Here is a 15,329-nt window from a genome sequence, read left to right as displayed (position 1 = left end):
TCACACATAATGGAAATAACTCCCCAAAGCAGTCCTACTTTCTCAGAAACATAAATGAACTAAGGAAAATAATGGGTTTTACTGATTCTGAGACTGGTGTTTAGAGCAGAAGCTGTAGGGATTCCAGGGTTATTAGACAGCAGGAGGAGGTAAAACAGGCTATGTAACTATTTGGGGTCTTTTTGGTCCTGTGGTAGAAATTTCAGTTCAAATAATAGCACTTTGCTGAGAAATACTGTGGTATTAAATAATCGTATGAAGCCTTTTTAGAATACATCTAAAAATTATTTTTATTACCATATAATGTATTATTAGCCCCAGGGGTACAGGTCTGTGAATCATCAGGCTTACACACTTCACAGCACTCACCATAGCACACACCTTCCCCAGTGTCCATAACCCAGCCACCCTCTCCCAACCCCCCACCGCCAGCAACTGTTTGTGAGATTGAGTCTCTTATGGTTTGTCTACCTCCCATTCCATCTTGTTTCATTTTTTCTTTCCATACACCCCAAACCCCTCACTCTGCCTTTCAAATTCCTCATATCAGGGAGATCATATGATAATTTGTCTTTCTCTGACTGACTTATTTTGCTCAGCAGGATACCCTCTGGTTCCATCCATGTCATTGCAAATGGCAAGATTTCATTAGAACACGTCTAAACTTGTACTAGCAATAGTACTGTAGGTATTACTTATCCCTACAAGAGTTTACCAAGAAAAGCTCTACCATGATTGAGGTCACTGATAGGGGAATCAGTCCTCTCGATTAATTTGTATTCGGCAGAAAAAACTCAGGTTTTATCATGTATCCTACAGATGCATAAAACAAGATATATTAGCATTCTCATTATAAATAAAAGCCTCCTAAAGCCCTCTTGAGCATACTGTGAGCAAGAATTTATATACTATATACATAAACATTTTTGGTTTTATGTATTATTTTCTACATAAATCAGTCTCAATTTCTCAAAACTTTGAAGCAGCTATGGATGTAACATATGGATCAGCCTAAATAAAATCAGGTAGACTAGAAAAGATAGTCTATTAACTTTCAAGGAAATTGGGTATATTCATAAATATGTCTGCCTGTAGTCTAGGGCTTATTAAGAGGAGACAGCTCAAAACTTGGTATACTCAGTCCCAGCAGAACCTGAACTGAGCAGTTAATGTACTACTCTGGTTTAGGAATGCAGAAAAAATTCTATTTTCTACTTAAGGAATCATACTCTCCCCTTCTCAAACTCTCTTTCCTAACTGCTCACTGTTCGTAAGACCCCAGTGGGTTCTCTTCCCTGGCTCCAGCTCCCCTGCCCCAAAGTGCAGGATGACAGAACAGAAGCAGCCAGCCATCAGAGCAATAGAACCATAAGCCAGATCTAGAATCACGTCTTTGGCTGGTGTTGGGTGAAATTAACCCACATTCTCTCTCACCCCCCTTCCTCAACCTATCTAACCAGCTACATGAATCCCCCCACTCTACTGACCCTTGTTCTTTTTTTTTTTTTTTAAAAGATTTTATTTATTCATTTGACACAGAGAGATCACAAGTAGGCAGAGAGGCAGGCAGAGAGAGAGAGGAGGAAGCAGGCTCCCCGCGGAGCAGAGAACCCGATGCGGGACTCGATCCCAGGACCCTGAGATCATGACCTGAGCCGAAGGCAGCGGCTTAACCCACTGAGCCACCCAGGCGCCCCTACTGACCCTTGTTCTAAACTGAAGGGCTGCTGGGCCAGATCTTTTTTTTTTTTTCCCTCACTATTGTAAAATACACGCAAAATTACTGTTTTAACCATGTTTAAAAAGTGTACGATTCCAAGGCAGAATCTCCCAATTTGCTTAACCATCACTACCATCTCATTCCAGAGCAGTATCAACCACCTCCAAAAATCCTGTATCCATTAGCCATCACTCCCCATTCATCCCCCCAGCCCCCGGCCCAAAAACCACTTAGTCTGCTGTCATTTGCCACAGCAATGAAGTTCGGGCTAACATAGCTAATACTGCCGGTCACTGAGAAGGACCAATTAATTCAATGAAGCAAAAGGGCTTTTTTGTTTATATAAGAATTTTAAGGATTAACATCTGGATTCTAAGCCCAATTTAACTTCAGGTCATAACCTCCCTATACCTTTTTTTAAACTTTAACAGATCACAGTGCCTGGCTCTCATCACTTTGTTTTCCTCCACACTCCATGCAGTGCTAATAATCACTCCTTGACCTCCTTTTTCCATCTTACGGGATTCATAAAAGAACAGATTTAAGTTATATTACTCAAAGAATAGAGATTTGCTAATCAATTTTTTTTTAGATTTTTTTATTTATTTGTTTGACAGATAGAGATCACAGGTAGGCAGAGAGAGGAGGAAGCAGGTTCCCTGCTGAGCAGAGAGCCCAATGTGGGGCTCAATCCCAGGACCCTGGGACCATGACCTGAGCGGAAGGCAGAGGCTTTAACCCACTGAGCCACCCAGGCGCCCCCGCTAATCAATTTTTAGTTCCTCCTTCTTAGGAAATAATGTTTCCTATCTGGGAAGGTATCTTTGCCATTCTTTTGTTGGTTCCTTTGTAAGCTCAAATTAACCCACTGACTTTTAAAAGGTAACTGTCTGCTTGAACTTTCAACATCTGGTATATTCTGTGCACTTAACAGATGTTTAAAAAAAAAAATAAATGAGGTCAATGTTCAAGAAACCAAATGGTTGCAAGTGACACTTCTGGAACGGTTTTTGTAGAAACTGTTATTTGTTGGCTCAGATTTTTGTCATTTGTCCTTTGTGACTCTAAGTAATAACAAAAATCTTATAACTACATTAATGCCTTGTGACATCCTAAAATCATAAACATAAACTTCAAATGAAAAGCAATGAATATCATACAATTTACTTTGACTATTAGAAACACACATATATAGTCCAATTTGGTCAAAATCTGCAGATGGACCAGGACAACAGTATGATTCTGTTTGTACTAATGGAATCATTTCCCTCCCTCAACCCACCAACACCACCCCACTTCCCCACAAAATCCTCTTTTCTGTTCCAAATCACTGTCAAATATTATTGGGCAACACAAGTATCATCTACCACATGTTCTTCTCCTACTGTCTTAAGAAAAGTGTCATTTCAAATAAACAAAACCACATCCATAATCATCTTAACAACCTAAGTTTCACGATCCTAAATCGTAATCAAGTTTCAAGTCCCCAAATTATCCCACTGGTATTCAGCTGTCTAATCAGCTACATTCAAAATTATAGTAATAATCACAATATTTCAGGCCATTTACTGGCTTACTTTCCAGGCTCTCAATAAGCATAACTACTCCCCTGAAAGGACTAATATTGCTCTTGATTTCTCTTGGTATTTCTGAGGTAGGGGTGGGATGATAACCAAATTATCAAACCAACTCAAAGCAAGCATTTCAGGGTTGTTGAGCAGCTCTAGCCTATGTGATTACTGTATCACAAAAGGGAGCTGTGTATGTTCTCAAATCAGAAATTGCCACTAATGGGATGCCTTCGGTTCAGATGATGATCCCAAAGTCCTGGGATGAGTCCTGCATCGGACTCCCTGCTCAGCGGGGAGCCTGCTTCTCCCTCTGCCTGCTGCTACCCCTGCTTGTGTTCACTCTCGCGCTGTGTATGTCAAATAAGCAAAATCTTAAAAAAAAAAAAATACCTGTGGCAAGTAATACATATGTTAATAAAAATAATTAAATTTTTAAAAATAAAAATAAAAATTGGGCTACCTCTCAACCAATTCCCAGTGTTCTTCCATGTGATTTTGCAGTTTTACATTACAACAGCTAAAGGTGAGATTTAGGCACTTAGACATTCTTAAAACATCTCAAGACTTCAAACTGAAAAAGGAACACTGAAGACAGGAGTCTACTGAGCATGATCAAACTAGCCTATGTCACAATGCTTTCCACAAGCTGTCTAAATTAAGGGTTCTTTAGTTCTCTCTCTTGTTACTTTTTCTCCCCCAGCTGGTTTCTCTCAAGGTAGCAAATTGGCAATAGCAGTCTCAGGTCTACTCCACAGATGCAGGCCATACCCCTTTGGCAGAGCATCTCCTCGTCCAATCTTCAACAAATCCTAGGCTTCGCTATCTTTGGATCAACCTAGGTTTACCTGTTCAACCCAGAACCAGATTAGTTTAGGGCAACAGTTCCCAACCCAGACAATCTGATATCCTTACATTATGCTGAAATAAAATTCCTTGATAATACCTACCTACTACACACACACACACATACACAATTTGAAGAAAAACATAAAAATGTAATTCTATTACCAGAGGGAAATAAAACTTGTAATAAATGCATACTGTGATACATACATGATCAGGAATAACTACAATAGAAGGCAAAGAGATGAGTAGGACTGTTGCAAATGAAAACTGACCCTGATGTGCTATAATGTCAACTCAAATACTGTAGTGACGATTACCCAAAATAGCAAACTCTTGGAAATATTCCAAACAAAACAATCATCTTTCCTTGATTTACAAGGCAGTTGCATTGCTAGGAAATTCACTGTACTGTATATAAAAAGACAGTGTTTATAGCTATAAAATAGAGTTTATTCTAAGATCAGATAATATCTGATGAGATACTGGCAATTCATGTAGGACAAGGGACAATTCTTCCTAGTCCCTGCCCATCAAATATTTGTAGTATTATCCCCCAAACTGTGAAAAAGCCCTCCTACAAACTGATGAAATGTTCTCCAAGGGGGCATTAAGAGCCACTGGGCTGCAGGAATCAAACTAAGTAAGGATCACTCAAACCTCAATTACTCTACAAAGTGAAGAAAGGTGAGATAACAAAATTCATACATTCATGAATCATAAACTAAAACTAAGAATCTCACCCAAAAAACAAATACAATTAAAGAATGGCCACAAGACATGAACAGTTCTCCAAAAACATACAGATGACCAACAGACACAAGAAAAAATGCTCATTATCACTTATGACCAGGAAAATGAGAATCAGAACTACTTCGCAACTTGTCAGAATGGCCAAAATAAAAAACACAAGAAACAACAGGTGTTGGTGAGGATGTGGAGAAAAAGAAACCCTCTTGCACTGCTGGTGGGAATGGAAACTGGTGCAGGCACTCTGGACAAAAGCATGGAGATTCCTCAAAAAGTTAAAAACAGAACTACACTACAACCCAGCAATCCCACTACCGGGTATTTACCCAAAGACTACAAAAACACTAATTCAAAGGGATATATGCAACCTGATATTCAAAGGGATATATGCAACCTGATGTATATATGCAACTTGGGCTGTTTCCATAATTTGGCTATTGTAAATTATGGAAACAGCCCAAGTGTCCATTAACTAATGGAAAAAGATGTGATAGATCTATATATATATATATAAAGGAATCTATATATATAATGGAATATTATTCGACCATGAAAAAGAAACCTTGCCATTTGCAAAGACTCAGCTGGAGCTAGAGTATAATCCTCAGTAAAATAAGTCAGGCAGAGAGAGACAACAAATAAATGATTTCCCTCATATGTGGAATTTAAGAAACAAATGAGCCAGGGTGGTGGGCGGGCAGAGAGAACAAACCGAGGGTTTATCAGAGGGTGAGGTGGGTGGGGAATGGGTTAAACAGGTGATGTGATGGGGATTAAGGAATCCACTTGTCATGAAGAGAGCACTGGGTGATTAAAAGCTTAGGAACAAATGAACAAAACACAAAGAGATTTTCAAGCACTTCCTAAGATAAATGGCTATTTGAGAAATTTCTACTAGTAAAACAAAGTCTCTTATATTCAAGTTCAAAGCACGTTAAAATTGAGATGGCTAGAAAGATGATTAGCTGAATAAATAAAATCTTGAATCTGTTTGGTAGACAAGCTAGGTTTTAGGAAAAAAGCAATGACATTGCTTTTATTTACAAATTAAATATCCACTAGATTTAAAATTCCCAATAGTTTTCTTGGCTTTAAACAGGAATCATGTTTGCACATTCACCTGTTTTTTGGTTTACATTGGAAATCATCATAGTAGAAATAATTTAGAAAGAATAAGACATGCTGAGGGACAGAACCTATGAACCTTAATTTGTTTCCTCTAAATCCTTTTTTTCGGGGGGGGTGATTTAATTCTATGAGCAAGCAAGTGGTACTATGAATAAAAGGCTTGCTACTTTTTAAAAAGATTTTATTTGAGAGAGACACACAGCAAGAGAGGGAACACAGCACAAGGAGTAGGAGAGGGAGAAGGCAAGAGAAGGGAGCCCCCATATGGGGCTCGATTCCAGGACCCAGGGATCATGACCTGAGTCAAAGGCAGATGCTCAACGACTGAGCCACCCAGGTGCCCCAAGCTTGCTACCTTTTTTTAAGATCTTATTTATTTGAGAGAGAGGGAGGGAGCATGAATTGGGGAAAGAGGCAGGAGAGGGAGAAGCAGACTTGTCCCTGAGCAGGGAGCTCGACTCAGGGCTCAGTCCCAGAACCCTAGGATCATGACCTGAGCTGAAGGGAGATGCTTAATGAACTGAGCCACCCTGGGAGCCCAAGGCGGCTTGCTACTTTACATGGCCCCTTAATGGACAAAGTCTCTTGAGCCAAAAGGCCATATGGAGACAGGAAAATTTATTGCAGTTATCTTTCTTACAAGGACCTTTGTCACCTGAGGAACTTTTTTTTAAAAATTTATTTATTTATTTATTTGTCAGAGAGAGTGAGCACAGGCAGACAGAGAGGCAGGCAAAGGCAGAGGGAGTAGCAGGCTCCCCGCCGAGCAGGGAGCTGGATGTGGGACCCCGTCCTGGGACACTGGGATCATGACCTGAGCTGAAGGCAGCTGCTTAACCAACTGAGCCACCCAGGCATCCCTGAAGAACTTTTTAAGTGAAGTAAAGCTCCTTGAGCTTTTGATTCTTAATTATGGAAGAAGGCTCTACGGCCAAAATCGCTTTGCTCTAGAGAAGAATGCAGTATCACTGTAACTACTAAACAGCAGTTACCTAGCAACCTATCCCTACAAATAGTGAGTTTAAAAAAATGAAACAAAACTGACCCTATTTGGTCATTTTTATTCTCAGTTCAGTCCTAGAAAACAGTATGGATAACCAAATCACTATGATGCTGGTCAGTCTCATGTCAGCTCCAACGGCAGCTTTGTTTTATTTGGGGTAATACCCTCAGCAGGGAAGTGGGGACCTTAATAAGCAGCTTATATTCCTTAACTCAGTTATACAGACGTATTATCAAATATTTAATGGAATTTAGATATGGAATAGGATTTCAATTCTCAGAAAACAAACTCAAAGCTAGTATTATTTCTTTCTAGCTATAGAATATGCTCTTTCATGTTCTCCTAGTAAAAGTGGAAGGATACGTTGTTGTTAAGGCTAAGGGAAAAGAGAACATTGCCAAAGCCAATTCCATTCTAGGATCAGATAATACTGGATATAAACAACAGTGATGCCCAAGTAAAGTGTCAAAGACAATACTGATAGCAACAGTATAGGGCTGACATACTAGAGCCCAGAGCAGCAAGGTACAACTTAACATACTTCAGGGGCGCCTGGGTGGCTCAGTCAGTTAAGCGCCTGCCTTTGGCTCAGGTCACGATCCCACAATTCTGGGATGAAGCCCCACATCAGACTCTCTGCTCAGTGGGGAGTCAGCTTCTCCCTCTGCCCCTCCTCCACTCATGTTCTCTGAATTAAGTATTTTCTTAAAAAACACACTTTATACCTTAAGAATTTACTCATGATTTTGTTGGGGAAAGAGTATTAGGAGAGAGTCCATAACTAAAAATCAGTATCACTCAGGGGTGCCTGGGTGGCACAATCGGTTGAGCTACCAACTCCTCATTTCAGCTCAGGTCATGGTCTCGGGGTCTGAGATCTAGTCCCCCCCATCAGCTCCATGCTCACTGTGGGGTCTGCTTATGACTCACTCTTCCTTGCCCTCTGCCCCTCCCTTCTGTACTTTCTCTCTAAAACAAATATTTAAAAAAAATTTTTTTTAAAAGTTAATACCACTTAAACCAAATCAAAATTAAATAAGCCCTGTCACAATCGAATTTTTGTTTCCTAAAATTTTAGATACGAAATAACCGTAACTATTACTATTACTTTTCAGAAGAGGGGAAGAGAAGGAGATGATTATTTACATGAACTCAGAAGTTACTTTTTTTTTTTTCCCAGAATTTACCTTTTAAAATGAAGACATCTTAATTTTGCAATGAATGTGGAAAAGTATAGGGGAAGGGGGGAAAAATTTTGTTTATTGTAGACTTAGGTAAACTTGGGTATTATTTGGCAATGAATGAATGAGGAATGTATGTACACAACCCAGTACCATACTCTTAGTTCACACACAAAGTTACCCTTGGCAAAACATACTGTGTTCATCATTAAGAGTCTAAAACGCCTCTAGACTGAATTTAATTTTTTCTAGGTCTTTAGAGAGTTAAAGGGACACTGGTCCACAGATATTAAAATTCAAGGGGAAATAAATGTTAATGTGTGTTTAGGTTCCATCTTAGTTTTCTATTCAATAGCTCTAAAACTTTTTAGACCCCTGTCAGTCTCACTTTATAAGAGGATTAAGGCAAACTGTCTTTTTAAAGTTAAAATTCAAAATAAAACTTACAAAAGATCTAAATGGAACCTCTATTTGTAAAATTTGTTTAAAAGTCTCAAGATCAAAAATTGCTATTGCCAATATAAACTTCAATTATTTTGGGTAGATGAAACATTCTTCTTTTTTTATAATATAAATATAAAATGGCTATATCACATTTTTATTATAAAAAAGCTATGAATTTGGGGTACCTGGGTGGCTCAGTTGGTTAAGCAACTGCTTTGGCTCAGGTCATGACCCCAGGGTCCTGGGATCGAGTCCTACATTGGGCTCCCTTGCTCAGTGAGGAGTCTGTTTCTCTGTCCGCTTTATGTGCTATGTCAAATAAATAAATAAATCTTAATAAAAAATGAATTTGATAGCAAGTGTGCTGTAAATCTTTTTAAAAAGATTTTATTTATTTTTAGGAGACAGAGAGAGTGTGAGAGAGCACAAGCAAGGGGAGAGGCAGGTGAGGAGAGGGGAAGCAGACTCCCCACTGAGCATGGAGCCCAAGGTAGTACTCGATCCCAGGACCCTGAGATCACGACCTGAGATGAAGGCAGATGCTTAACCAACTGAGCCACCAAAGCACTCAAGTGTGCTATAGTCTCTTAATACCATGTTTACAGCTTCCTTATTAAATATTACTTTCCAAAAAAAGGGAAAAAAACAGATCCAGTGGGAGAAAGAATGTTTAATAAATGGTGTTGAAACAAATAGCTATCTGTTCAGAATAAAAATAAAATTAGATCCTTACACCTTGCACCATGTAGAAAAATACATATATTACTCATGGATTCAAGAGTATAAAATAAAAATGCAAGTACCCAAAATTCTACATACAATTTTAAGGGGTTCACGGACTCCCTACAGCCCATTCATGGATCTCAGGTTAGGAACTGTTAAGCATAACTTCTATTAAAATCTTAATGCCAAATTCCAGATGTGTTTTCGAGATCAAGTCACATGCAACAAATGAAGATGAACACATTAACTCATTGTTGTAACTTTATAAAATCTCCAAACTGTAACTAGAAACAGAGGCATGTCAATACAAATGGACAATGACTTAAAAAAAAATTACATCAATTTAAATAAGTTTGAGTGCATACTGTACAAGTGTATCCATGTCTGTTAGCCTTTCAGAAATATAAAATCAGCTAAATCTTTAGTACTTAAAATTCATTATGTGCAATGTTATTCTCAAACTTGATTAAAATACTTAATAAATACAAGTTATGTTTAATATGAATAACTGCAACATACTTAAACATCTAAACATATTATAGGAATTCTATAATATTAAAATGCAATACTTTCACCTGCATTAATCTCATACACAATGGAAAAATACTTGCAGATAATCAGCATTAAGAATGCAAATATATTTTCACTGTGGAAGAAAAATAATAAGATTAGAAATCATATATTTGTGTAATCTACAAGGAACCTGTAGATAGTCTACATTATGACATTCTATTTTAAAATGAAAACAATTCAATATTTAACTTTACAACAAATTTACTCAAGGCAAAATATTTGTTTATTACGGAACAGGATCTTAAGTCAAAGTAAGCAAGGCAACATTAGATCAACCATCTTAGAATTCTTTTTAATGAAGTGTAGCTTTAAAATTGTAATAAAGGTGAACATAAATTCTAACATGCTCTTCTCTTCTTATAAATGGGATGATGTAGAAAAGCAAAGCTTCAATGTGTAGGGATTGGAACCATCTGCAAAAATTAAAAAACAAAGTTAACTGTTCACTTCATCAACCTTTCAAGATTATCCTGAATTAGCAGAGTAAATTATTTCACCTTTTTATAAAATCTGAAGCAGAAACGTAAAAAAGGAAACTTTCTAGGTAAGGTAAGGGTAAGATTACATTTGTACATCTCTACCAGCAGGCAAGTTACATGAAGGCAGGGACTTTGTCCACTGCTACATGCCTACTGCTCTAAACCTTAACACATACACACACTCAGTATTTCCTAGTGAATTAATCATTACAGGTGAACAGTACGGATTAGGCTTATGTCCATCAGCAAAGCTCACTCAGCAGAATGTATCAGAATGGCAATTCCTCTATAAAAACCAGTTCAAACTGAAAGGGAAGTAATCAGAGAGGGAGACAAAAAATGAGAGACCCTTAATTCTCGGAAACAAACTGAGGGATGCTGGAGGAGAGGTGGGGAGGTCAGGGCATGGGGTTACAGGGTGATGGGCATTAAGGAGGGCACATGATGTGATGAGCACTGGGTGTTATATGCAACTGATGAATTACTGAACTCTATATCTGAAACTAATGATGTTCTATATGTCAGCTAATTAAATTTATTTATTTATTTTTAAAGATTTTATTTATTTATTTGACAGACAGATCACAAGCAGAGAGGCAGGCAGAGAGAGAGGAGGAAGCAGGCTCCCTGCTGAGCAGAGAGCCCGATGTGGAGCTTGATCCCAGGATCCTGGGATCATGACCTGAGCTGAAGGCAAAGGCTTTAACCCACTGAGCCACCCAGGCATCCCAGCTAATTCAATTTAAATTAAAAAAAAAAAAAAAAAAGCCCATTCAAACACAGCCTGGAAAATGGCGTAAGAATGGAATGTACAGGAAGATATTAATAAGGTGAAAAAGTTCCAGGAGATCTAGTATTAAATTCTAAAACTTCTCCAAAAAACAAACAAACAAACTCACTCCACAAAAATTTTTCCATTTTATACATTTCTAACTTTTCAGACCAGGCAGATAACTCCTCCTCAATTAACTGTGCAAAGAAACAATCCCGGTATCCTAATGTATTAAAAAAATTCAAAAAAATTCTTAATCCCTATAAAGGAAAAAGCACATAAATTAACAAGTACTTGCATGACACTGGAGAGGATAAAAAGATAAATAATTGTTCCTGTCTGAAAGGAGTCTAAAATACATCTTGAGTATGTCTCAAATATGCATATAATTTTAAAGCCTTTAAAAACCTTCTAACACATATTAAGCTTGATTTACTACTTAAAATTTACTTTTGTGACAAAAAGTTAAATGAAAGGAGGTATTCCTGGTTTTTATCCTTTAATTAACATTTTCAAACATAAAAAAATATATAGAATGGTATGATAAACCCCAATTTATCTATCACCTACGACCATTTAGATCCAGGATCAAAATAAAGTACACAGGGGGCACCTGGGTGGCTCAGTGGGTTAAAGTACGCCTTCTGCTCAGGTCGTGGTCCCAGGGTCCTGGGATTGAGCCTTACATCAGGATCTCTGCTCCACGGCAAGCCTGCTTCCTCCTCTCTCTGCCTGCCTCTCTGCCTACTTGTGATCTCTGTCTGTCAAATAAATAAATAAAAGCTTTAAAAAAAAAAAAAGTACACAGCACAAAGCTTCAAAAGTTAAATACTTGAGTGTACTTTGTGTGGTAGAAAAAGAGGCCATTACCATTCTGGAGAGAATAAACAGTGACAAGTTCATTTAATACAAATTAAAACAATGGAATACCATTTTTCTTCTAACATACTTGTTAAAGACTGAAAATCTGACAAGACTCAGTGTTGGTAAAAAGAGTATTGGGAAACGGGCATTTTCACACACCACAGTTCGAAATGTAAACTGGTGCAACCTTTTTAAAGGGCAATCGAGCAACATCTATCAGAATATAAACCTTTATGTTCTGCAGTACTAGGAAACTGCCCTACAAACACAAAATGCGCAATGATAAGGATGGTACAGAGGTAGAAAAAATCAATTGGAAAAACTGTATTCATCAGTGGGGAAATGCGTAAATCAAATAAACTGTGGTGTATCTCTACTATGAACAGCTACTCTGGGGTGCTTTTTAAAAAAAAAGTAGTAGCTTCGCATGTGCTGATATAGAAATAGCTCAAAGACGTATTAAGTGAAAACAGCAAGGCACTGAAGAGTATGTATAGAGCAACCATTCTGTGTAACTTTTGAAAATGTAGATATACATGCACTGAGGAGGAGGAATGAAAGGAAGACAAATAGTTTAGAAGTTGTAGAAAGCTTTAACTTTCATTTTGTACCTTCATGTGCTGTTTTAAGTTTTTTAACCATATAAATGTATGTATGACTTTCTTCTAGAAAGATGAACAGGACTGTGGGAGCCAACAACCAAGATGGCCCCAATGATCCCTATCCTCCTGGTATTCACGGCTCTGGAGAGCCCCCTCCCTCACTGTACCAGAGTTGGTCTGCGTGACCATAAGAATACAGCTTAAGTGCCAGTATGTCACCTCCGATGTTAGTTCATAAAAGACACTGTGACTTCTGTTTTAGTCTTTTGCTCTCATCCTTCTTGGATCACTCACTCTGAAGGAAACCAGCTACCATGACGAAATGGCCCATGTAGCTTCACTGGACTTGCAAACCACATAAATTTGGAAATGATTTCTCAATCCCCAATCATGACTTGAAATGACTATATACCCAGACAACAGCCTGGCTGTAACCTCAAGAGACCCTAAGTCAGAAACACCCAGCTCAAATGCACACAGAATACTGACCCTCAGTTTGCTGTTCAAAGCTGCTAAATTTGGTAATCTGTTACGTAGTAAAAGGTTAACTAATGTAAGGATTGTGTGGGTTGTGGGATTTATATGCCTTTTTTCTTCATACTTCTCTATATTTAAAAAACAACAACCAAACAAACAAAAAAACCCCCCAACCCTGTAAATGTTATTTTAAAACTACTATCGATGTTTCTAAAGTAACGCCTACTGAAAAATTATGGCACAATTTTACTTACTTGGAACTCTTATCTGGTAGTGATTAAGTGCTGTAAGGGCTTCTACGGCATCAGTTTTGCACTCCCATTCTAACAACCCAGAAAGCGTTTTGGCAGAAGCTAAAACAAAACAAACACAAGTCCAGTTATTTGCTTGTCATCAGCTTAACCAGAAACCTTAAAAAGAGGAATGTGCACTTACGTTTTGCATCAAACACTTTATATTTGATGAATGTAAGAACTTCATGGTCATTACATAACTGTCAAAGAAATGTGAAACTCCATTAAAAATATGGCCAAAATAATATTCCTGCCTTTTTTCTTTTAGAAAGCAAACTTTATGGGGGCACCTGGGTAGCTCAGATGGTTAAGTGTTTGACTCGTTATTTTAGCTCAGGTCATGATCTCAGGGTTGTGAGCACTGGACCCCAGCAGGAAGCCTGCTTAACATTCTCTCTTTGTCCAAATGGCCAAGAGACACATGAAAAGTGCTCAACATCACTCAGCATCAAGGAAATACAAATCAAAAAAACCACACCTCACACTGGTCAAAATGGCTAAAATTAACCAGTCAGGAAACGACAAATGTTGGTGAGGATGTGGAGAAAGGGGAACCCCTCCTACACTGTTGATGGGAATGCAAGCTGGTGCAGCCACTCTGGAAAACAGTATGGAGGTTCCTCAAAAAGTTGAAAATAGAGCCACCCTATGACCCAGCAACTGCCCTACTGGGTATTTACCCCAAGGATACAAATGTAGTGATCCGAAGGGGCATGGGTACCCGAATGTTTATAGCAGCAATGTCCACAATAGCCAAACTATGCAAAGAGCCTATCTGTCCATCAACAGATGAATGGATAAAGAAGATGTGGTACATATATACAATGGAATATTACTCAGCCATCAAATAACTGGAATCTTGCCATTTGCTATGAGATGGATGGAGCTAGAAGGTATTATGCAAAGCAAAATAAGTCAATCAGAGAAACACAATTATCATATAACCTCACTGATATATGGAATTTGAGAAACAAGGCACAGGGCCTTAGGGGAAGATAGGGAAAAATGAAATAAGACAAAACCAGAGGGAGACAAACCATAGGAGACTTTTAATCTCAGGAACCAAACTGAGGGTTGCTGGAGTGGAGAGGGGGTGAGAGTGATCATTTAAGTCTGGCATGAATGAATGAAATCAAACATGTTTTAGATTGTTAAGTTCTATGAGAAAATCAACTTTAAAAAGAGATGTTCAATAAATTAAGTAAATAACTTCGTGCTATACAATAAAACCCCAGATTTATAGATTTATAACTAAAATATGTATTCTCAGAATTTATCTAGTATCTAAGGTAGGGAGTGGAGTTCCAGAAAAATCAGTTCTTTTCTGAAGCATTTCCTACAGTTTGGCAAAAAAGAAGGGATACATAAAATTTTGCTATGGGCAAGATTTTGTTTCTTAAAGATTTTATTTGTTTTCATAAGACAGAGAGCATGAACATGAGTGGGGGGAGAGGAGGGGCAAAGGAAGAGGGAGAAGCAGGTTCTCTGAGCAGGGAGCCTGATGCAGGACTTGAAAAAATGACCCTGGGATCATGACCTGAGCTGAAGGCCGACACTTAACCAACTGAGCCACCCAGATACCCCCTGTTATGGGCAAGATTTAAGGGCATAATAAAAGAGTTTTTTTTTTTTTTAAAGATTTTATTTTTATTTATTTGACAGACAGAGATCACAAGCAGGCAGAGAGAGGCGGGCGGGAAGCAGGCTCCCCGCAGAGCAGAGAGCCCGATTTGGGGCTCTATCCCAGGACCCTGGGACCATGACCCGAGCGGAAGGCAGAAGACTTTAACCCACTGCGCCCCCAGGCGCCCCATAAAAGAGCTTTCTGAATGGAGAAGTCAGGTATCTCATTCTAATTCCAGCTCTCAAAAAGACCAAGCCACAGGGCGCCTGAGTGGCTTAGTCA

The 15,329-nt window shown here is 38.4% G+C and overlaps 1 protein-coding gene across 2 annotated transcripts in view; it reads right to left on the bottom strand.

Moving 5' to 3' along the window:
- Positions 1 to 9,611: 9,611 nt before the first annotated feature.
- The window catches only part of HNRNPLL (heterogeneous nuclear ribonucleoprotein L like), a 37,989-nt gene continuing 32,271 nt past the window's right edge, over positions 9,612 to 15,329 (bottom strand). For both annotated transcript variants that reach the window (XM_032352935.1, XM_032352934.1), the window contains 3 exons: positions 13,566 to 13,623; positions 13,385 to 13,483; positions 9,612 to 10,349 (listed from right to left, as the gene is read on the bottom strand). In XM_032352935.1, coding sequence (XP_032208826.1) covers positions 10,294 to 10,349; positions 13,385 to 13,483; positions 13,566 to 13,623 — 213 coding nt within the window. In that variant the 3' untranslated portion in view covers positions 9,612 to 10,293. The remainder of the gene's footprint in view (positions 10,350 to 13,384; positions 13,484 to 13,565; positions 13,624 to 15,329) is intronic.

The sequence above is a fragment of the Mustela erminea genome, chromosome 7 (assembly GCF_009829155.1).
Source record: "Mustela erminea isolate mMusErm1 chromosome 7, mMusErm1.Pri, whole genome shotgun sequence".
NCBI classification, from domain to species: domain Eukaryota; kingdom Metazoa; phylum Chordata; class Mammalia; order Carnivora; family Mustelidae; genus Mustela; species Mustela erminea.
This window is presented reverse-complemented; position numbering and strand designations above follow the sequence as displayed.